Source organism: Leguminivora glycinivorella, chromosome 1, assembly GCF_023078275.1.
Source record: "Leguminivora glycinivorella isolate SPB_JAAS2020 chromosome 1, LegGlyc_1.1, whole genome shotgun sequence".
In the NCBI taxonomy this organism is placed as follows: Eukaryota; Metazoa; Arthropoda; class Insecta; order Lepidoptera; family Tortricidae; genus Leguminivora; species Leguminivora glycinivorella.
The window spans coordinates 23010479-23027021 of NC_062971.1; the positions used below are offsets into that span (position 1 = coordinate 23010479).

Sequence of the window (16543 nt, forward strand, 5' to 3'; positions counted from 1 at the left end):
CTCGATTCTGAACAAACTGTTTTCAGGTTTTTAGTGTTAAGTGAAACACGGTGTATAACAAGTAACCACAAAACTCCTCTTTCTTTAGCCCTTATTTTACCCACATACTACCTCTGTAATTTAATGAAATGAAATGAATTTATTTGCGGAATACGGGTTACATAGGGTTGGTATAATATTTTAATAATTTAGAAAAACAAGCAGAACATAAGTACATTTTGATGTAAATGATAACTTTATTCTAAAACTGTACAATTAATTAATTGGACAAACATAATTTTAATTATTATGTAGGTAACTATCACTCCTTGTAAAAGGTGATTTTAAATGAAATACACACTACGTTTTTGCACTCAAATAATAGTACATTGTGCAACAAGGGAGGTAAGGGGGATTTTGACAACGAGTGTATAACTCGCGACAGCCGCAGGGTGGAGAGAGTTATAGACACGAGCTTTCAAAATCCTTACCTCCTGAGTTACAGACAATGTTTTTCATCATATTTGAGAGGAAAACACGCAGGAAAAAATCACAAGGCAAAACCTTCAACAGCGACCAGTAGTCTATCTTCACCTATATCGGATTCTTCATAAAAATCCATTGTTTTTTATTACAAATGCTTTTTGAGCACAAATAAGCACTAAAATACTGCATATAAATTAAATGAATTGATCAACTTAATTTTAAAAATCATCTTCCATACTAGCTCGCGCACATTAGTTTAGTCAATTTGCAGATAGATGTCGCTGTACGTTGAACGCTCATTTCCTACATCGCGTTTTTCCTGATATAATGAGGTCGGTTCAGGAGCGTCCTTGCCACATGTCGTAAGTCGTAAACTACCTATTGAAGTCGAATAGTCTCAATTTTATTTGGACGTTGTCTAACAATAAAATTGTATATTAAAATATTACTTGTTATGTGGGAAATTGAGTCTTGAAGGATTTAGTCAAGTCTGTAGAGTTCTATGAATAACATTTTGATGATTCAACTATTGAACGTTTGTACGGAACCCTCGGTGAGCGAGTCCGACTTGCACTTCACCGGTTTTTTTTATAGCTTAATAGTCAAAGTGTGGTAGTGCAACAAAAATCCTTGGCTGATTGAAAGATCCTTTGCCTAAAGTCGTACTGTACGGATAGTATTAATTTTTAAAACTAAATCCATAACTCCCTTGGGAACAAAATGGTACATTATTCTTCAGTACACGTAGATGCAATGAGACCTTTAAACAGCAAATGTGATGAAAAACTTTATAAGTACCTACATAGGCTACATATGTGTGACTATGGTCTGTGCGAAAAGAGATAAATGTGCGAAAAGATGTTTTTTTAGCACCTCCATAAAATACATTTTGGCAGCACGTGACCACTATTAATGAGAAGTATGAGAACTTGAGAACCTCTATAATTTAAACAACGTAAAGGCCGCAAAGCTCGATAATTAACCCCTACCTACTTAAATTAATAAACTGTTAGTTACCAAGTGGCTTCAAAACCTGTTCACCTAAACATTTAAAGAAATTATTGACAGATTGGCTATTAAATAAATGTTTTTACTCCATAAACGAGTTCTTCAATACTGATGAAAATGATAATGAGGAATAATTTAAAAAATTGTGTGCTAGCTTTAGTCAAGAATAATTTATCCAGCCAAAATTATGTAATTAATTATTGTTTTAATGTAAGTATTGTCTATATATTGTATGTTTATGTAGTTCAAATTTAATTGCACGAAATAATGGATTATTTTTGTAATTTTTGCATGCTCAGTTGTGAGTAGAGTACACTGTACCACTGATTGTATGTTACCATCTATGCACCCACTGTATTCTGGCAAATAAATACTTTGTATCTTGTATCTTGACTTGACTAACGAATGCCGGTCCCTTGAGATTGCAATTATCCAGGTTTTACTGTATATTGTATAAGTACAAATAGTATAGGTACTTATTTATTTACCTACATATATAATACTTAATAGAGATGAAAAAAACGAATTATGGGTGATGAAACGGACCATTACTTACCTTTCATCAAATAGCATCGATTAAATTAATCGTTGACTAATTTCAAGCAATTTTTTTCCAATCGATTGATTATTCGAATATTATTTAGGTATTATACGGATTAATAGTTATTTGTTATACAAGGGGGCAAAGTTGTATTTTAACGCCGAGTGTGGAATTGAAAAACGAGCAAGTGAAAGGATTCTATAGTTGAACCACGAGCGAAGCGAGTGGTTCGAGAATAGAATCCTGAACTTGCGAGTTTTTTAACACACGAGAAGTAAAATACATTTGCACCCGAGTGTAACACAAAACTTTTCCCCTCACTAATAGCGAGGAAACTACAACGCAAAAAATGTGTTTATCACTGCTTCCAGTAGTTCCACAGGTGGTAAATCATCTTTATTACTAGATTCACCTACTTTTATCAATTTTAAAGCAGTTAATTTGACTTTATTCAAGGTCAAATTACTTTACCCACTAGTGGATAAAATGCGTTTTTACCCGCTGGTATTAAAGGACAAAACACGTGTTTCCGAGCTAGTGAGGGGAAAATTCTTTTTTTACACCAGTATTTGTTGCCAATCGTAAGTTAACTTCATTGGTTTTTGGCTCTTTAACCTTGCCATGTTTTTGATGCACATTCGTGTTGCTAACCTCAAACTCAGCCTCATAAGTACCTACACCTACACCAGGTATTGTTTATTATACACCGTGTTTTTATTTAATTTCGTTAACTTTAAGCGAAGGTTCTTTACGTCAAATACAATTAGGTAATTTCTTTAAGAAACTTGTCATAAATTTTACGGTTATCGAATTATTAAAAAAAAAAATACTGAACACGTGTATGACATCCTTACCACTACCAAATGTTTTTTTTTTGACATGTGCCGTCAGACACTTGACACTAACTTTAATATTTAATGTTTATTTGAGGACAGAAAAATAAAATTATCTTACTGCTATCTTTTGCTGCATTCAGTTCTAGGTACTATTACAACACGTTACGTTTGTCTATCTTTTTATAAATGTGAGGAATTTTCAAGAATACTTAAATTAATTTTCTTTTATATTAATACTAATCCATCACTCAACATACTGATTTTATTTTCATACTCGCTACGCTCGCGGTTCAATGGTAGAATCTTTCGCTTGCTCGGGTATAAATATGTACGTATGTATAATATATATTTTACAGTGGCCGTTTTTATACTTATGTCGTTTGTACTCTTCTAAATATAATTGAAGAATACAAAAAAACATGTTTTGTTTTACAAGGGGGAAAAGTTCTTTAACCGCACCTTCCAATATTGACAGGAACGTGCGGTTAAAGACCTTTTCCCCCTTTTAAAACAAATAAGTATAAATAATTTATAATTTTTAAGAAAAAAACCGCCGCCTTTGGGTTTCTGGTGAAAGCTACTTGCGAATGTTGGATTATGTAGAAATGTGTCGGTATTTTTGATGCTGCTTTTAATGCTTTAATTATTTGATGGCAACACAAATGAATATACGTATAACGTTAAGGTTTGAGGAGTTTCCTCAATTCGTCATGAATCCGATTATAAGAAATCAAATCTTGACAAAATTTGACTTGAAAACTCAATATGCTTAACAAACATAACTAAATAAATGTCACTGTTCTGAACTTAAATGCATGCTGTTCTTATAAAAATACCAAAGTCACTATGACAGTGCCGTTCAGATTTGAAGAGTTCGGTTCTGACCATCATCAGCAGTTCCACTGCACCAAATATCACTGTTCTGGACGAAAGTGCATGCTGTTCTTATAAAAATACCAAAGTCACTATAAGTGTGCCGTTCAGATTTGAGGAGTTTGGTTCTGACCATCATCAGCAGTTCCACTGCACCAGATGTCACTGTTCTGGATGAAAGTGCATGCTGTTCTTATAAAAATACCAAAGTCACTATACGCGTGCCGTTCAGATTTGAGGAGTTCGGTTCTGACCATCATCAGCAGTTCCACTGCACCAAATGTCACTATTCTGGACGTAAGTGCATGCTGTTCTTATAAAAATACCAAAGTCACTATAAGTGTGCCGTTCAGATTTGAGGAGTTCGGTTCTGACCATCATCAGCAGTTCCACTGCACCAAATGTTACTGTTCTGGACGAAAGTGCATGCTGTTCTTATAAAAATACCAAAGTCACTATACGCGTGCCGTTCAGATTTGAGGAGTTCGGTTCTGACCATCATCAGCAGTTCCACTGCACCAAATGTCACTATTCTGGACGTAAGTGCATACTGTTCTTATAAAAATACCAAAGTCACTATAAGTGTGCCGTTCAGATTTGAGGAGTTCGGTTCTGACCATCATCAGCAGTTCCACTGCACCAAATGTTACTGTTCTGGACGAAAGTGCATGCTGTTCTTATAAAAATACCAAAGTCACTATAAGCGTGCCGTTCAGATTTGAGGAGTTCGGTTCTGACCATCATCAGCAGTTCCACTGCACCAAATGTCACTGTTCTGGACTTAAGTGCATGCTGTTCTTATAAAAATACCAAAGTCACTATAAGCGTGCTGTTCAGATTTGAAGAGTTCCGTTCTGGCCATCATCAGCAGTTCCACTGCACCAAATGTCACTGTTCCGTACCTCAAGTGCGAGTCGGACTCGCCCACCGAGGGTTCCGTACAAACTTTTAATGGTCAAAATAATCTAATACTACTCATACTCATTTATTTGTAACGCCATTTTACACCTCAAGATTTGATTTAAAAAAATAATATTCATACAACAATAATACTTAGAAAATAAATAGACAGAAGATTGAAATTACAAAAAGTTAGGCAATATTCACATAAAAAATTAACAAAAATATTTTTCTAATTAGGTAATAAAAAAATTGTCATAAGTGTAGAACGGGTGCTCGACCAGCCAATTTTTTAAGCAATACTTAAAGTTCGACACTCTAGGTACTTCAACCACATATTGCGGCAATTTATTATAGACGGCAGGGTCCATCACATGTGTTAACTTGTTGGATTTCGCCAATATACGGTCGATACCTACTAACTTTCCGGCATTTAGAGTGTTGTACTTGGAACACATGTTGTTAGTGTTGTCACAGAATATATACAAGTACAGAAGGCTCACTCCTTTGATGTTCACAAAATACCGCCATTCTAAATTATTACCTTCATTAACAAACGGACCGTACGCGAGCAGCCAACATTGCATTTTATTTCGCCGCGCGAAGGTCGTCGCCAATGAATGGGCCGCGAACTCGCGGCCGCTGACATGTACTTGTAGCGCGGCGATAGAATCGCGGAGTCAGCCACCCATGGTTTTGTATGCTTCCAAGTTCTCTCTTACATAAATGGCTACCCGCATGATAACTATTGCAGGCAGTCTCAGGATTCTTATTTTTTAAAGAGTTCTTTGGCCGGGGTGTCTACAGGTACCTGAGTAACGATCCTGATAGCTCGTTTCTTAAAGCGAAAGACCCTCTTCCATTCAGCACAACGCGCAACGTCCCCAGAGCTCCACACCGTACTGTATTAATGAATGGACAGTGGCGAAATAGGATGTCCAGGCTACTTCTGGAGCCACAGACTTTGCAACTCGACCTAAGGCAAAGCACGCACTGCCCAGACTATCACACAGTTTATCTACTTGCTGGTCCCATTTTAAGCCGTGATGTGTAGTCGTGGATGCCATCTATAGTCCCGTCTGGCAGAAAACATGAAACTTGGCATGTATATAGCTTATAGGATTATAAGAAAAAAATGAAGTAGAAACACGCCGAGGTGTCAATGTTTCCCCTCCTCCCCACTTTTGTATCCCTGTTTTCAGTTTTTTTATATTTCCATGAAAACCGTAAAAGCTACAACAATAACGTCTAAGAGAAGTATATTCTCTATAAAATTCTCTACAATACTGTCTTTGGAAGTATATAGCTAGAACTTATAATTTTCAAACTATGCTCATTTTACCTTTGCCATATTTGTGTTTGGTGACCAGTAGGATAAGTAAGGCCAGCGACTTTGCACTTTTGCCTGTGGCGATGCTGCTTGGCAAAATTGTTCCTTGGGTCAAACTGATCCGATTTATCCCAATAGTCATGAAATCGCACGTGACTACTCCCCACAAAGAGAAGGGGAAGGGGCCGGTTCCCTCGATGAAATCTATGCAATACTTCTTCTTACGCCGCGTCTTGCGTGAGCGACGAACCCGCGACGGCGACGCGATGCGATGCGACGAAATCAAACCTTCTATCTCTATGGACTTGTCTTAGGTGGGCGACGGAACGCGACGGCGATGCGACGCGACGAACTAGCGATGAACATGCGAATGTTAAGCGACGCGATGTGATCAAACCGCTGTGTTCATATGGGAGTGTCTTGCGTAAGCGACGGCCCGCGACGGTCCGCGACGGCGATGCGACGCGATGCGATGGCGATGGGCGCGCGATCAAGCTATTTGATTTTTAGAAGCAAATTCAATACGTAGAGAGGTCGGACTAGAGAAATAACGATTGATTACTAGTCTCACATTTCATTCTTTATATTTTCTTATAATAAAAATTCAAAATATTCAAATTAACATAAGTTGACCAAAGGAGTAATGTGCCTAAAAAGTAAGGAAATTACAACTTTTGTAACTTGTATTGACAGCCTTTGATTATGTGCACGGTGATACGAGATTGTCTGCGTAAAATATTAAAATTTAAGTGTGAACTAAAAATATGAAACACTAGTGCGATGACCTTACGATATATGTACCTACTAGCACTTGACTTTGGTGAATAGGATCACAAAATTAACTAGTTATTACAACGGGCTCGTAGCCTAGCGGTTTCGACGTCTGGACGCTGCGCCAGCGGTGTGAGTTCGAACCTCGGCTGAGGCGTGCTTTTGCAGTTTTATTTTTGTTTCTTTTATTTTCTATTATTTGATTGTTTACTTTTTTCATTCTGTAAGAATCTACATTCTTATTTTTATTTTATTTTTAATAACTCCGGCTTTTATACTAACAAGGAAAGGTACCCATCCATACAAAAAAAATATAATTAGACTACTCTTTAAGGGGCGTTCATTGTAATTCCTGCGATTCCTGCATTTATTGTAACTCTTAAATAATAATATTATCCTAAACCAGAACTTCTTGTTGCCATATAAAAAAAACATACATATAAGACATACCTTTGTGTCGATAGATATTTTTCAGTACAGATGGTGTTTTTTTTACGCACTAGTGCGAGAAGTGGTTCATTATATGCCAGGTCGAAACTTCGGAGGCTCATCTGTACTGAAAAACGTCGTACGATACACGTGCGAAAAGGAAATTCGTAACTCGTGTCGATTTAAAACACTCCCTTCGGTCGTGTTTTAATTTATCGCCACTCGTTTCGAACTTCCTTTTTTACGTACTTGTATCGTAATGTACTATTATTTTAAAGCACATAAAATTCGAATAAAATACACTGCTGACACGGGCCCGCTCACTGCTCAGTTCAGTCTGCGCCCAGCGCTCATAGACAGTGGACCTACGTTCGATAGTCCGGCGCACCGTGCTCTCGTAAGCGTAAGCAGCTAGATAGTTCTGAGAAGTGCTGTATAGGTACTGCGACTAAACAAATTTTGATCCTGTTGGTGGCAAACAGGCATACGGTCCGCCTGATTTTTACACATGCAATTTTATCCAAGAAATTTTACTTGAAATCTGATGAGAGTTTGAATTATTATTATATTTCGGGACCAGGGGAGGGGACCGATTTTTGAGTCTCACGCGTTCGAATTCAGAAAATTGTCACTGAAAATACTAAGCAATTCACTGTTTTCAACCGGTATTTTAGTGACAAATCCCATATGTGAGATTCAAAAACCGGCCCCCAGGATGAGGTTCTGGTTTTCATGGTGGAGTCAGGATATGGTCAACAAAACTGCTATTTTACTCATTATAACTCCACTATGTTTGGGCTTATTACATTTGGACTGATGAGCAGCGTCGATCTCGATGATGTCCAAGGTCACATGATCGAGTCAGGAAATGAATAACAGAACTGCTATTCTACTTATCGTAACTCGACCATGTTTGATCTCATTAGCCGGGCCAATAACACATGTAATTTTTTGCACACAGCTCAGCTCTTTGAAACTGTTTATTTTAAGTTACTTACAATTAGTAGGTACCATATAATAATAATATATTCTTATCTCTTGTAAACTTTACAAAAAAGTTAACACATGAAACCAAAAGAATTGTTACTAGCAATTAAATTCAAAACTATCAAGATCATTCTTGCCTGTGTGTTGCGTTACCGGTGGCTCGCGTACCGAGCGCCAACGCCATCTATCAATGGCTATTTCACGAAATTGATGAACGCTCTAAGGAATAAGGGCTCTTAGTGTAGTGGTTATGCCAGTCGACACTAGATGGCAGCATTAAAAAACACTGGGTTACACTGTATGACATTTTTTCATTTCATCATTAAGTAAATAGCATTCGTTATAAGTAAATAGTATACGTTAATTCGTCGCTCAGTTTTGCCGTGAAGGACGGACAAATAAATAGACACACACACACTTTCCCGTTTATAATATTAGTATGGATTAAAATAAACATTAAGTTAATAAAAACAAAATGCAGTATTATTGTGTGCTACTTAAAACTTTCCTTGTTAGTATAAAACCCGGAGTTCTTAAAAAAAAAATAAGAAAGTAGAATCTTAGAGAAAGAAATAAGCAGGTAAATAAAATCAAATAATCCATACTGATTAAACTGGAAAGTGTGTGTGTGTCTGTTTGTTTGTCCGTTTTTCAAGAGAAGCCGCGGGCAAAAGCTAGTAGAACATAAAAGAAAAAAGTAAATAAAAATGCAAAAAGATTGCGTGAGCCGAGATTCGAACTCACGACACTCATGGCGCAAACGGTTCCACCTAGAAGTCAAACCCGCTAGACCATTTGCACATTGTGAAAGACGGCGAATCTTCTGATTCTAATCACCAAATGCTAGTGCCGAAGTTTCGCGCGATGGATACGCGATGACCTTGAGCCATCGCCGTCGCATCGCGTCGCGTCGCCCGTCGCTCACGCAAGACAGAGCGTAAACTCATTGTTCCTGCCGGTGAGTAAGGCAGCCAGAGCTCAACGAGGAGGACCTACGGAACTAATTAGGAGAATAGATTGTCCTTTGAGTCGTCGGCACCCAGGCCCCTTCTAAGTACCTACAGGTTTGTACAAGTTTCTAATGAGTCGGCAACGCACATGTGCCACTCCTTGAGTGGCAGGCGTCCATAGGTTACAGTGACCGCTTTCCATCAGGCAGACCGTATGCCTGTTTCCCACCTACGTGGTACAAAAAAAACTGTCGTCGAATTCACCTTAAACATTAAAAACTAAGTCAAAATCGATTGATTCGTTCGGGAGCTATGATGCCACAGACAGACATGTCAAGCGTCAAACCTTAAATTATTATAAAACACTCCGTCGTTTTTGCGTTGGTGGTTAAAAACAAGAAACTTCCTTCAAAACTATAATAAAACACAACTTTCTATGAAAATTGGTCAAGTGCGAGTCGGATTTCGACATTTCCATACAAACAGGTCATGAGCGCCTGACGAAATGTAATGGCAACGTACATTAAATTTCGTACTTAGATTTCGCGTATATTTCGGAAACGATAAGAGATAGAGCAAAATGGACTTCTGATTTTGGTTGTCGGTGGCACAATTTTTTTGTTTTCGTATATATACACCTTTTTTTGGACCTATGTGGGCAATATTATGGTCAGTGAAGTTCTAAACGGTCTTAAGCGCCTCTTTTTTAGTAGGAACTTAAGTCATTTTGGAAAATGATTTTTTCTTTTTAACAATTTCTATAACAAACGAAACCGAAATTAATTTCTTTATACCTGTCCAACGCGATTACAACATTTTAAGACGTTTAGTAACTACTTGCAGCGGCAGTGAGTGAAATTCGTAATCTGAGTTTTTTTCTCTTAAGTCCGACTTACGCTTGACTGTAGATTTCTAATAGGTTTTCCTGTAATCTACAGGTAGAGGGCTATCCTGTGTATTTTTTTGAAAATTTTACGCTAAGTAATTTCGGAGATAAGGGGGGGGAATGGTCATTTTTTGCGTATTTTCTTAAATTACTTCTAAATTACCAAAATAAAAAAAAATAAAAAAAATATACTTCAAATGCTTATAAAATGCTCTTTCATTTGATATGTAACACAATATAGTTTTAATAACTTTGATTTTTAATTTTCAATGTTACCCCCAAAAGTGGCCCCTGTGATTAAATTTCATTTAATTAAATTACATGTCCGTCTTTGGGCCACAGGTTTACATATGTGTGCCAAATTTCAAGTAAATCGGTCCAGTACTTTCGGAGAAATCGGCTGTGACAGAGGGACAGACAGACACGCGAGTGATCCTATAAGGGTTCCGTTTTTCCTCTTTGAGGTACGGAACCCTAAAAAAGTTTTCAAAATCGGTCCAGTAACGACGGAGAATACAGACGACTTGAGAACCGTCCTTCTTGAGAGATTTGAGGCGACGGCTAAAAATACATGTTTTTTTGTATTCTTCAATTATATTTAGAAGAGTACAAACGACATAAGTATAAAAACGCCCCACTGTAATAGTATTTTATGCAACAGGTGTTTAAAGGAGGTCAAAAAAGACGAGTGGCATGGGTAACAATTTGAGGCGAAGCCGAAAATTGTTATTGAGACGCCACGAGTATATTTTGACTCAGTTAAACACCGTTGCATACAATACTTTTTCTACGACCTTTAATAGTTTTCTTGAATAACTTTCGTGAAATTCACACTGTTTCCTGTATTTTGACGCAAAGGTTTGCACTGTCAGCTCGGCTGCGCAGCCTCGCGCAGTGTCGTTATAAGGCGTTGCCATGGTTACAGAGCCAAACAATGCGTTTTCAGTTTTTTCGATACTGCGCGCATGCGCGGAAAACCGGCGGACGCTGGCTTTGTGGAATAGACCTTTATGTAGGGTTTTAAAGATCTATGCACGACCCTGTAAATGACGAATAACAGTTCGGGAGTAGAAAAAATATATATTATACATACCTACGTATTTATACCTCGTTTTTTTAAGAATAAGAAATTTGGCAAACAAAAAAGCCGTCGTCAACCTATCTTCTTAACACAAATATTATAAATGTTAAGAATTTTAACCAGAACGAGAACATAACAGGTCAATATTAGTTATTTTTAGATTTTTTTAATTGCACCAGCCGGCGTATCATGCTGCCAATTTTATCACTTATCCACGTGGATAAAGCATCCGTCACGCTTTAGCAACTATGTCAGTGTGAGAGTGACAGATGTCTTATCCACGTGGATAAAGCTAGGAACATACTACGCGGACGTCCGTCGTAAAACGACCGCGACCGCGACCTATCAGTGTGCACGGAACAAAACATCCAGAGAGCCAGATTTCGATCGGACGTCCGTGCGCTCAAGGCCACGTCCGCGTCCGTCGACCGATAGTTTGCACGGTTATGTGTATTTCCATTGTCCAGATTCCCGTCCGCGGTCGATTTACGACGGACGTCCGCGTAGTGTGTTCCTAGCTTCAGTGATAAAATTGGCAGCATGATACGCCGGCTGGTGTAGGTAGGTATATCATCCGCATTATTAGATTATTTGCTAAGCAAAATTGCAGTGATAATTTATTTATTTATTCGAGAATCTAATATTCAGGGGACTACGTGACGGTTTTGCAAGCCACTTGGGCCTGCCTCTGGCTGATCCATTGCAGTTTGTATGCCACCAAACACACAGCACAAAATAGAATATTAATAATAAAGTAATAAAATAAGCGCTCGTATCATAAAATTCTATACATATACGTTGATACAAAAAATGACGTGCCTAATATGTATAAATAAATACCATTGACAACATTGACAGCTTATAAAATGAACCGATAATGTCTGCTTCTTTAGGTTTTAATTCCAGAACTAAATTAGGAAATTTTAAATAATACAGGTTAAAACAAATACTTTCAAATTAAATGTATTATTGTAAGAATTATTTAGGTATATATAAATATCAAACATATTTTTATAATTTCAGTGTAGAAAACAATAGAGTATTTTATTAAAATATCTATTTATGATACTGACGATGACGGTTGATGAATGACAGTTGTGGCAAAAATGCCTCACATAAAAGACCTCGTGCGTTGTGCTTTTACGTTCTCTCTAAAGACTGTATCGTTAAGTATGAAGACAACTTTGAGTAGCCGTATTTATTTGATATTATATTTTTTTCTTATAACAAGACATGGGCTTAATAATAATAAGTCACATAATAAGGTACGCATTTTGTCCTAGAAACTCGACGTAAAGCATATGGTTTAGACAGTATTGACTTAATCCTCTCGAGTACCAATTACGACTTCGGACAAATGCTTCTAGAAAATTCACAAACTGCGTACAAGGCGATACGATTGCGAAAAAAAATTGTACGGTGCGAACCTCAACTACACATGATCCATAAAGCTGAATATCTGCACGGGAAGCATGGTCGCGCGATAGACGATAAAATAGCAGGCCGTCCCTATCGTACTATTTGTAAGTGCGATAGGGACGGCCTGATGTTTTATCATTTATCGCGCGACCATGCTTCCCGTGCTGCACGGGTAGCATGGTCGCGCGATAGACGATAAAATATCAGGCCGTCAGTGCGATAGGGACGGCCAGATGTTTTATCATTTATCGCGCGACCATAATTGCCTGCCTGGACGTAGTCTAGCCACTGTTATTTAAAAAAAATAAAGTTTAGTATCTGTGTATGGCGGCCATTTAGAGAAGGTGGCATGGCGCTTACGCTAACTCCGAATTTATCTATCATACAGTGTTTATATCAATCTGGCTTAATGACTGTTCAAACACCATGAATGTATATTAGACTTTGGCCTACGGCTAATTTTTTTTTCTGTTTCTCTCATCCTGCTTGCATCAAAAATTTACGGCAATCCGAAACGTTGCTCAAAAATGCTTTTTTTTTAAATTATATAAATTCACCGCATTTATTCTGCAAGTGCCCAATTGAACAACCAAGAAGAGGATTCTTAAAGAATATATTTTGGCAGCATATTAACCTTTGTTTGTTGAAATCGTACAAAAAGTCATTGGAATATTCGCAAAATAAGCCAGATAGGGGTTGTCCCAAATGTATTTGCTAGACTTTAATGAAAGTACCATAAACTCCCTAAAATAAAAATAAAATATCAGGCCCCGTAGCCGAATGGCATTTCTCCGACGCCAAACGAAAGCGATACGCCGCTGGCTCTGTCGCGCCAATACGCAAGCGCGATAGAGATAGATATCTACTAGCGCTTCGTTTCGTGAGCGTTTCGTGAGCGATTGTGCCATTCGGCTAGCCACCCTGACCTCCTTATATCATATAGTGCTTCCCAATACCTTCAGATCATACTCTCGGAACATAATATTAATAATTGGCTTTGGGCAACACCGCCCTCAAGTCCATAAAAAAAAAAAAAATAATACAAAATTATGCACATGTCTAAATTTAGACCAGGTTTTTTTGTCCTTATACTTAATGATCCTTAATGCTAAAAAAATGAGGTATAGTATCATCAACCTTTTTACGTGCTACAGTGAATCGGGATCGGAAAGAACTAGGAAAATGATAATAATACTAATCCTTCTATGAGATTTTGGTACTAATAAGCTACTTACTCGTAGCGTATAGACACGAAGAGTGTACCTAATTGTCTTTGCCTATGTTTGAAATGACACCGTGCCAAAAATAGCGACATTAAAAAAAAATTGCAAAGTTGTATTTTTACTTTGCATAGTATTTATTATGAGTTGTCAAACTAGTTTGGTTAACTGTATGATCGAGGTACAACTTATTTAGTTGATACTATTTATAATTCATAAAGTCAAAAATAACATTACAATAAATACTAAATAAAATTACTATAAAATCTAAAATAAAGAAAACTTTCTAATATCTGTTGGATTAGAACTAAGTATTACGATTATTATGAAATAATCGCGTATCTATAAGTAATCAGTGTAATCACTTCCGGCATAAGTCAGTTTGTATTAAATATATAATTCAGATACAAGGTACTTGGTACTTAAGAAATAAATAATAAATTGTACCTAGATCTTATATTACGTAAGAATACACATAGGTACAGTTAAACTTTTTCCGTTAAACGGAATATTTTCCATTCAAGTTACGCGAATAAATTATACATACTAACTTCTAATCGTTCCAATCACTGTAATATCCAAAAAGACCGTTGCATTGTTATTTTCCGTTTCGCACAAATTATTTATTTGGACAAATTCCATAACTGAGGGGCTAACTGGGCTATGATATCGCTACGTCCGTGTCAGTTATTGTAGTGCGACGCCGGGCGTGTGCGCGGCCAACATTCGCGTGGGACTGATGCATATACAGAGGTCCAAACAGCACACTATCAAGCTTGTCTGTGTTTATCGCTTTACTAAGTCGCACATGTGCTATTGTAACATATAGGTATACAACATTGTTACGGGTTCTCTAGATCACATTCATGTATATGTACCTCTATATTTGCCATGTAGAAGTTGTTATTGCCTATTGTTATTGCAAAATATTCGCGGTGTTTACTATACACATTAAGTATGCGTGTTAATTAGAGCCAACAATAACGTCATTCCTCAAATAGTTCTAGATTTCATTCTCTTATGTTTCTCTACCGTCCAAGGAGCTTTTATCGTTGTAAAGTCCCCTATTTGTGACTTTTAGAAATGTAAACAAAGTCAAATAGGTAGAAATAAAAAATATGTATTGTTTGTACTGTTATTCGTCATTTACAGGGTCGTGAATAGATCTTTAAAACGCTACATAAAAGTCTATTCCCCAAAGCCAGCCCCGGCCGGCTTCCCGCGCACCCACGCAGTAACGTAATATTCTTAAAAAAACCGGCCAAGTGCGAGTCGAACTCGCCCACCGAGGGTTCCGTATCCGTACAAACTTTCAACAGTTAAAATAATCTTATGTTTCTTAATGTAACTTAAAAGACGTGACTAGGTATAACGCCATCTCTCGGTGAATTTACTAACTAATTTGCGCGACCTGCATGGTATGTTGGTTTTTTAGGGATAATTCTTTATAATGTTAACCGATTTCGATAATTTTTACTTTATTTGAAAGATAATATTTTATGTAAAATTTCGTATTAATTTGAAGTGTATCTTCAAGGGTGATTAAATTAAAAGTTAAAATTTAAAAAGTTTTTTTTATTAAAAACGTTAAAAAATTAATTAACTTACGTCAGAACCAAACTCCTCAAATCGGAACGGCACACTTATAGTTACTTTGGTATTCTTATAAGAACAGCATGCACTTACGTCCAGAACAGTGATATTTGGTGCAGTGGAACTGCTGATGATGGTCAGAACCGAACTCCTCAAATCTGAACGGCACACTCATAGTGACTTTGGTATTTTTGTAGGTACAGAACAGTGACATTTATTTAGTTATGTTTGTTAAGCATATTGAGTTTTCAAGTCAAAGTTTGTCAAGCTTCGATTTCTTATAATCGGATTCATGAGGAATTGAGGAAACTCCTCAAACCTTAACGTTATACGTATATTCATTTGTGTTTCCATCTAATAATTAAAGCATTAAAAGCAGTTTTAAAAAATACCTACACATTTCTACACAATCCAACATTCGCAAGTAGCTTTCACCAGAACCCGAAAGGCGACGGTTTTTTTTTCTTAAAAATTATTTGAATTCTTTTAAAAATAATACAATTAAAAATGTAGGTACCTACTAATGTGATTGTTTCGGCAATTGGCGGCAAGGTGTTTTGCCGCGAAAAGTTATCATACTAAGTTATCTAAACTAATAAGAAAATGGATTAAGTAATTCGATTTTAAGTATTTAACTAATTAGGGTAATTACTAATAATATTGCAGTTTAATGGAATATTACCAAGGACCTATAAAAATAATAAACTAAGTCAGTTTAAAAAAAAATACACTTACCAAAGGTTGAATGTACTCTAGTAAATGTACTGTCTAAGAACACAACGAGATTCGAGTCCTCGACGCTAATATTGTCTTTGCCAGCTTCAACGTCCATTGTTGCGAAATATTCACGTTTAAGTATCCTCTGACCGGACGATGCTGGTTACTCTGCGCTTGTGGAATTGAATAATCGTTCAGTTGTGAGACTTGTGAGTGACTGCGGCAGCGGCGCAGCGTACGCGCATCACGACACTAGCTACAGTCCAACAGACGCGACCAGTCCCACTTACACACTGCGAGAACTGCTAGCCTTTCACTTGTAGGTACTTGCATTTAAACCCACTATCGCAAAGATATATGTAGCCTTACACGCGTTATCTGTTAGTAAAATTTTGACGAATTAAAATTGATAATGAAAAGATAGTAGAGTGTGGCTAATGAAATATTGCCCCAACTTTTGGCGGGAAATTCAAAAAATCTAGGGCTGGTCACACTTGGTATAGTAGGAGATATAGTTTTGATACTAGAAAATATTTT

The 16543-nt window shown here is 37.0% G+C and overlaps 1 protein-coding gene across 2 annotated transcripts in view; it reads right to left on the reverse strand.

Moving 5' to 3' along the window:
• Positions 1-16330, reverse strand: part of LOC125231688 (ATP-binding cassette sub-family G member 4-like) — a 36343-nt gene extending 20013 nt beyond the window's left edge. The window contains exon 1 of one of the 2 annotated variants that reach the window (XM_048137215.1): positions 16025-16330. In XM_048137215.1, the coding sequence (XP_047993172.1) occupies positions 16025-16121 (97 nt within the window). In that variant the 5' untranslated portion in view covers positions 16122-16330. Of the gene's footprint in view, positions 1-14247; positions 14434-16024 lie in introns of those variants that run through there. The other variant, XM_048137223.1, reaches the window with a different exon arrangement.
• Between the last annotated feature and the right edge of the window lie 213 nt (positions 16331-16543).